This window comes from Sinohyriopsis cumingii, unplaced genomic scaffold (assembly GCF_028554795.1).
Source record: "Sinohyriopsis cumingii isolate HCF-2022 unplaced genomic scaffold, ASM2855479v2 utg001164l, whole genome shotgun sequence".
Lineage (NCBI taxonomy): Eukaryota > Metazoa > Mollusca > Bivalvia > Unionida > Unionidae > Sinohyriopsis > Sinohyriopsis cumingii.
Window position 1 is genome coordinate 713,897 of NW_028315966.1, and position 8,749 is coordinate 722,645.

The window sequence follows — 8,749 nt, forward strand, 5'->3', positions numbered from 1 at the left end:
TGAAAGGAAGAAAAATAGTGCCCACTTACCTTCGATAATAGAATGCTATATAATTTTAATTTCCCCTTGAAGGCGTTTTAATGATTTGGAGATTTCATTCTCATGATTCAGTATAATACCTAAAACGTACGTGTTTGAAACCTAAATGAAAAGACCTATGTCCGAAAATCGACATTTGCATGATGTTTTTTTTTCAAAGCACGAAGGTAAATAATATCATGGCATTCGAGTGTTGACCTGTATCGTTGCAGTTAGAGAGCGGATCGTTTACTCACAGATTAAGACGATCACCCTTGATTGTAGCTCGTATCTACTCTGAATTTGTAAACACTATCAAACTGAAGCGAAGTCTACTTAGCTGGCTCAAATACCGGTCAGCAATGACTCTTTTCTCCTTGTCGTTTATAGATTGTTGTCAATCTAGGGCTGAATAAAATAATGTTTGTAGAGGAGTAAAGCGAGTCTTACCTTAATTTTGCAATACTCTCCAAAAGAGAGAGAGAGAAAGAGAGATAGAGAGCATCAATCCACTCCCCATGCCAATTTATTTCCGCCCTCGACCAATCCACGAAGAGATAGGTGGAACTAAGAGACTGGGGCTGCACATTTCCTGTCAGTCAAACTATGACGCGCCAATCAGGCCTTGCTTTACAATGACATCAATCAAGCGAATGATAATATGGCTCGCAGAGCACACCAGAGAAGTCTTCAGTGTACATGAGAAGCGCAGACGACAAACAGGTCTATAATATCAGCCTAGTTGTTCCTCTTGTGTTGATTCCAATGACGACGGGAGGATGATGGCCGCTAGTGCAGGGCTATACCTCTGTCCGGGGTCGCCATCAACCCTTTCTGGGAACCATCTGGACCTTTCCTGCTCTGTGGGACAGCAACAGTACACGCATGAGATGAAATATATGCCCCCGCAGCATCAGAATGGCCATGGACACCATCTCGCCCACCACAACCCCTGGGCAGGAATTTCCAACACTGACACGGGGCACTGGTCCAACCAGGGAATGTCCCTTAACCTGCACAATAACCATGGAGACCTTAGGGACGTGAAACCGGGGCTAATGGATTCCGATGTGTCCCATCCCGGGACCACACTTCATCACAGGCCCCCTCAACAGTTACATTCTCCTCATGCATGGCATTCTCCTATGACCCCCTCCCATTTGAACTTAACTGGAGGGGGCCAGTTGCAGCATCATGGATACGGATTACCGCCCATGAACGGAATGTTATCGCCTGCTCATCAGATTCACCATTCTATGCGAGAACCGGAGCCAGATCATATGAGCGGAGAACCCCAGACACCTCCGGATGACGACACACCTTCCTCAGACGATTTGGAAATATTTGCTAAACAATTCAAACAGAGGAGGATAAAACTGGGATTTACTCAAGCCGACGTTGGACTTGCGCTCGGAACGCTTTACGGTAATGTATTCAGTCAAACTACAATATGTAGATTCGAGGCATTGCAACTGAGCTTTAAAAATATGTGTAAATTAAAACCTTTGCTTCAAAAATGGCTAGAGGAGGCAGATTCTAGTACAGGCTCTTCCGCAAACATTGACAAAATCGCGGCTCAGGGTCGAAAACGTAAAAAGAGAACAAGTATAGAGGTCACCGTGAAAGGTGCGCTTGAAAATCACTTTCTTAAACAACCCAAGCCTTCCGCCCCGGAGATAACACACCTGGCGGACCAGCTTCAGTTAGAAAAGGAAGTAGTGCGCGTGTGGTTCTGTAACAGGAGGCAAAAAGAAAAGCGAATGACTCCCCCTGTTGGCCCTATGGGCAATAATGGAGACCTTATGATGTCTTCAGATTCCGGGAATGAGGACACACCTTTGCAACACTCGTCAAACAGTCCCTTGCAACCAAATGGAGATTCCGGAGACGGTATGAACATGGGGATGCCCCCTTCTAGTATGTCATCTCACATGTCCCCTAGTGGTCACATTATGTCACCAATGTCCCTACCCCACATGCAAACACAACCATCTCATCATCACTACGTGACGCCGCCTCCGCCCCGTAGTCAAGCGCAAGGACACTGACTAGGCGACCTGTTTTATGGGATTTTATGGGAATAAAACAGTCAAACTTAGCTCTCTGTGAGATGGCAGGAAGAACGTAGTACCTTTCATGGATGAAGTTGGTTTCAAGGTCAGCGTTATTGCCTTGTTAAATTTATGGACTGAATTGTTTTGTGAGTGTTAGAATCATGAGAGAAATATGTTTGATTCGTCCTGACAAGTACTCAGGACACTAGTTTTAATTTAATTATTTCAATATTGATATGCTACATCTGCTGATTGTTTTAAAAAAAATATGTATTCAGAATGGATATTTGTGTCATTTCTTGTAGGAGTTTTAAAAGAAAATCTCCCAAACTAGAGCTGAGGATAAACTAATAGCACATGCTTTGCACTTCTCGCCTGTACAGGGATTTATTGATGAGAATCTAGTGCTGGAGATTCTGGATTGAATACAAAATGAATAGAATTGTGTGCCAGCTGTGGCCTTAATGTAATTTGGGGGGAATAAAAGGGTCCTGATCGCCGGGAGAGTAAAACTGCACAGCCAGACGCTCGGCTACGGTGTCATAATGCGTCTTTAGGTAAAGCTCTTTAGCATTGTGAAGATCTTACAGAAAAAATGGGGGAAAAAGAAAATCTAGATTGCTGTAACACACTCCTTTCGTAATTTATGTGAGCCTACTTGATACCTTGAAAACTAGTGTTATTTCTCTCTATGGTAAAACCTGGTGAAATGGGAGAAGTTGATTGAAGATACGCCGGTGTTGTCCCACTACCTAGACCATTAATAAGCGGCAGGGGAGACTGTGCTATTAAGAAGTTATGTCAGCCTTGACGAATTCAGACGTAAATTACATGCTATCTTGGATGAGAAGTTAAGTGTACTTACGTTTTTCAGTTTATTTGGGGGATTTTATTTAGATATAATATGATTCTAATGGCTTTAGTGCTGCGACAAAGTATCCTTTCCAAGAAAATGTCTTCCACTTGCAAGAACAACAAAAAATTTTTTACGTAGAACTTTCTGAGATTTGTCGGCGGCGGAATAAAACCGAGTATATTTACGTACCTCACCTTTGGTTTAAAAACGTCGTAAATTTAGATTGGGTATTAAGCATTTTTGATAGTTTTTCAAAAGGAGAAAAAAATACGTTTTTTGTTTTTAATGTTTTAGGGATAGAGCATGGTTTCCTGTCAAAGTATATGAGTTCCATTTCTAAGCTATTGGGACAAAAAAAAGCGCGTATTTGGATTATGTGAGAGTATCGCTATTTCTGTATTTATTACGACGATCTCTTTTTGTTTGGACAGATTTTGTATCATCTTTGTTGAAGTCTTTAACATTGGACCACCCCGGAATAATATACAAATAATTCACAAATCAACTGAGACCTTTCGAATGTGCGGATATGTATATGTCTCTCGTAAAGGAATGTGTATCAACATATAGTTTTGAGGTTCTTGTTAACCAGGTCTTTTCATACAAACGATTCACTACGTAATTCAAACCGCATCCTAGGTTGGAGAACATATGCTTATTATTTTATTTCTCGATCAAACTGATCTCTATCTTTCGGTATAAATTATATGGTGATTATTACATGAGTAACCAGATGCGGTTTGTCCAATACTGTATGTTTTAATTTTGTTTTTGTTTCACATTTTTCATGAGATATATTTGTCACATGCAGGTATACATATAACTGATTGTTTGTGATATATGTTTTAAATTAAGTATTCCATTTCATTCCTTTGATATTTAAGTACTCCATTTCATTCCCTTGATATTTGTTTAAGAGGCAAGTAGGGCTTCTTTTTTATGTGCCATGAAAAATGGGGTAATTACTTCCATTATTTATTTTTATGTTTTAATTTTCAAACATAGAAATTTTTATTCATAGGGTTGTTCATTAACTAATAATTATGTTTGTGCAACAAAATTTTACGAAACCACTATAAGTAAAAAATAAACTTATATCCTGACATTTTTAATGATATGCTTACTCGATCTTATATGTTCAGGTCATCGGTGTTAGTGTGATTAAATTTTAAAAAAAAGAAGTGCACAAGTTTCAAAATGTACACTATAGCTGTGTCTTTTTGCAGGTATTTTTGTTGGTTTCCCTACTAAACGTATTTTAAAAAAATAAACAACCATAAAAACCTGCTGAAATCATACCTCTGGATTAGCATCCACCTATGTATCGAAGGCAGGTGGAGAAATGTGTCGTGGTTTAAATAGCTTGATAAATTTATTTTCCGCATTTTCGCTCATCCTCAGTGGAATTAATCTCACCATGCCACAATCATACTCGTCCGCTCCACGGGTTTCCATTTCCGCGTCTCACCTGGATTTCATCTCAAGTACCTGACTGCTTCAGTGGGTAAACAGTCGAGGAGAGGTGTGAAAAGTGAAGAATTTAATCAACTTTTCGTCCCGCTCTAACGCCTTCTCAAGACTACCCAGATCAGGCTGCAGCTTTTTTTTTCTTCTTCTCTAAACCAGGCACATTTTAAATGCGCCCTCTCCCCAGTTCTAATTCTTTTCGTTTTACTGATTTTCTTTCTTGTTTGGTCTTTCTTACTTTCGGAATTCAAACACACACACACACACACACACACACACACACACACACACACACACATGGTACCGAAACGACCCTTTACATACGAATATAAATAAGCAGAGATATAAAATAAAAAATGAAGTACCGCTACGATTATGTTTATGCATTTTTTAATTTGTGAAACTCTTTGGTCGTGAGCTTTTAATATACCTATGAAATGGTAGACCCCCTTTATACTAGGTGAAACCCCAAGCGTTTAGATTGTCTAACATGGAGGTTTGCTTCAAACTTATGAATACATATTCTTTATTTTTTTCAGATATTCATAGTACAGCAAAATGTCTAACCTAGTTTTCTTGTTTAACACATTTTTAATTTTATTTACACCGTTATAGAGGAGACACATAGTGAAAAAGGTGCGAAGACAGCTTGAAATCCTAAAGATGTTTTCGTACAACTGAATATTTAAAGCAATAATAATAATAATAATAATAATAATAATGATGATGATGATGATGATGATGATGATAATAATAATAATAATAATAATAATAATAAATAAATGAATAAATAAATAAATAAATACATTTGACACATTCAAGTAACTGACTTGCTAGTATTTTTCTATTTTCACCACATTTTATTTAAAAAAAAATAGGAACACCAGAAAATGTTCTAACTCTTTACAACAATAACAGTTTAAAGCTATGGGTATTTTAATTTCTTGAGACACGATTTCACATGTCATAGTATTTGATTTCTTGCGACAGGTCACAATTAATGTGAAACAAAAATGCATTGGAAGAAAGGAGAACAGTATGACAACTTTCTGGCAGATCTAACATGTATCTGATATGTGATCCCTCCGCATGGTACAATGACGAGTAGCGATGAGTTCGTTAAAAAAATATAACAAATACTACAAAATTATGAAGACCGGTCGATCTGTCGTAACAACTTGACGACGATTCCACGCTAAGAATGGAGAGAACGAATAGGTTTGATTGTTGATGAATGACAAGAGGACAGCTGACCACTGACATTTCTAACCTCCACAGTAATAAATTACAAGCCTGATATGATATGTGTGGGAATACAGCTCTGATCGACAACCTGAACATGACTTTTTGAGGGGTCAGGGAATAAGAAGAGGAAATACCTCGGGGAAGGGGGGATAGCTTTATTGTTTGTTGATCTATTATTCTTTTCCTTTCCCCGCAATACTATTGCGGGTATGGATTTCTGAATCACTACTACAGACTATAAATAAGGAATTTGTCAAACTCTAATGTTACACGTTAACCATTTGAAATCTGGAGAAATTGCAAATGTACTTGAAGGACAAGGAAGAAAGATATTCGTGCTCGGGCTAAATCAGGATTGATAATAGTAATTCATTTATCTAATCTACTTAGTTACTTACAATTTATACTTTCTCCAGAGGCTCACGTCTTAATCATATATATTGTGACCTTGTCATCGTATGAAATTAGAATTTATTTTCAACAAAAGAAATATGAAATGGAATCATTGGACAGTTTTGTCTGCAAAACGTATGAAAGCAAAAAAGACAAACCCATCAATCAAGTAAGACTGATTAGAGAGATTTATTGTTAGTCACATGCTCATAGCGGTTTCAAATTTAGTTTTGAATTTCAGTAACTTCATTTGTTCTCGCTAAATACATAGTCTTTCAAGTATGATCAAATTGCTACTTTGAATAAGGTGTGTCAAATATACTAGGCTGTAAAACATTAAGAAAATTTATTTATGCTACTTAGGATTTTATATTTACTTTTCGCACTATATTTTAATTATTGTTCAACCAGGCGAAGGTGAACATAATATGACACGTAAATTCGTTTTATATGCTTTAGTTTTCTTTATTATAAAAACAGTTTTTATTGCTTGTATTTATTTGCTGGAACAACAAAAACGAAAAAAAGGTTTAAAGATGTGGAATTCACAAAGATTTTGAATATTTTGGTCTTCAAAAATTATTTCCAATGGAGTAAAAACAAACTTAACTCTTGTAGTTCAGTTGAATTTTGGCACCGTAAATGAAAATGTTTTTAAATTGCATGAACATTACTTTATAGTGTATATATATATATATATATATATATATATATATATATATATATATATATATATATATATATATATATATATATATATATATATATATATATATATATATATACACAGAATGCAGATTAGATGGAGCTTTTAGCAATGATATCGGTATGGAATTTGGTTATAATGTAGGAAATAGGTCTGAAGTTGTAGGAACACGTTGACTATGGAATTAGTTGAAATATTCGATCGATCTGATATCTGTTGATTCTATAACTTTCAATGCAATCATTGCAAATACATCTAAGCAAATTTGCAGATTTGGAGATTGTACGCGAAGAATTAGGTTCAAAAGTTCGGATCACGATATATGGAATTAAGAGAAAATATAGCTTTCGTAAAGGATAATTAAAACAACAACAAAATAACCCCCTCCCCAACAAAAACAAAACTAAAGAAAAACTATCGTATGAAGGAAGAGTCCAAAAAGAAAGAAACTGGTTCTGAATATTGTATAGGATGTGTTTCATAATCTGTGTAAAACTGTGCACATTTTTCACTAACACCGATAAGCTGAAAAAATGAAGAACTGAAAAAATAACTTCCTATTTTTTATATATACAAATCTTGATTTTGAAATGAAAAGAATAAATGATTGCTATTTTAAAAAACAATTACATTCCAGTTGTAGAGAAAGCATTCCAAATAATTCTTTAAAGAGACAAAGACCCTCCCCACACCGTAATTTCTAACAGAAGTTGCTAATTAGTGAGACAAATACATGTATTTTACTGGCTTGTTAAGAATGAGCTTCCGTTAATTAGCATTTGTATTTATTTCAATGACAGAATTCCTGTATTACAAATAGCAAAGTATTGGATTTGGTGTTAATGCAGTACATTATCCTAACGTCTGAATAGACTCAACTTGCCTGTTGGTCTTATTCTAAAGAACAATTTTATTTTTCTCACTGTATTTTAATTTAAGTAATGTTATATTTGTTCCAATAGCTGTATACATACCATTTTATTTATAAAAATGCAACTTTATACATAGGTTGGCGGTTTTTAACACACTGTATGTGCTATGTGTCAGTTTGATTCTTTGCAACTGGTGTAAGAAGTATGGTGCCCATGGTGTACAAGGTATGGTGCCCACTGAAGTAATACTTAAGTATTAAAATTTAGCTATTCATCGTTGTCTAATAACTGTCCTGCCTTTAAAAGGAATCAGTAAAAATGATATTGTACAATTTAATAAACAATCATTTTTATCATGTCGAATCTTTTTTCTTCATTAAAATTATTTATCTTTTTCTAATTTCTTTGCTAAAATCATTTACCCTTTCATCAACCGTAACCCATATTATTGCTGAGGTTTAATTTGCACGATTTCTTTCCTTTATGATTTTTTTATTTTTGTGTATGTTTTGTTTTGCTTTAAGTTTATTTTATTGTTTAAATATCAGGCTTAACTTATTCGACGATATCTTTTTTGCAGTGATATTTTTATTAGTTGCATTTGCGGTTATTCGATAGAACTTGTCTTTTTCTGCAAATTTTAGATTATTTTTTAAACATAGGCAAATTTGTTTTTATTCTTTATTTGTTTTTGTTGCTCGTCTGAATTAACTGTAAGCGGCATTCAATTCATTAATATTTATATTTTTCATACAAATATACATAAAAATGTACCAACTGATGCGTGCCAGTGGATGCACATTATATTGCAAAATTCAAATTATAATCTGATAATCTCTTTCCAACACATACACGAACAGCTACCTTTTGCATTAATCTAATGTAATGATGAATTGTATTAGAAATGTCTGTTGTCACCTGAAATATTGATATCTACTGTGTTCTGATAAATAACTTATCATGTTGTCTATAAAATGCATTCAACAAATCTACCTACCTTTATATCTATCTATCTATCTATCTATCTATCTATCTATCTATCTATCTATCTATCTATCTATCTATCCATGTATCTATCTATCTATCCATCTATCTATCTATCTCTATCTATCTATCTCTTTCTCTATCTATCTATCTA

At 35.1% G+C, this 8,749-nt stretch overlaps 1 protein-coding gene across 1 annotated transcript; it reads left to right on the forward strand.

The window, feature by feature from the left end:
* The first annotated feature begins 700 nt into the window (after nucleotides 1-700).
* On the forward strand, nucleotides 701-7,967 carry LOC149772825 (POU domain, class 3, transcription factor 4-like). The gene has a single exon (XM_089947246.1). It carries the CDS (start codon nucleotides 798-800, stop codon nucleotides 2,064-2,066), a length of 1,269 nt encoding a protein of 422 aa, XP_089803372.1. The 5' UTR covers nucleotides 701-797; the 3' UTR covers nucleotides 2,067-7,967.
* The last annotated feature ends 782 nt before the right edge of the window (nucleotides 7,968-8,749 follow it).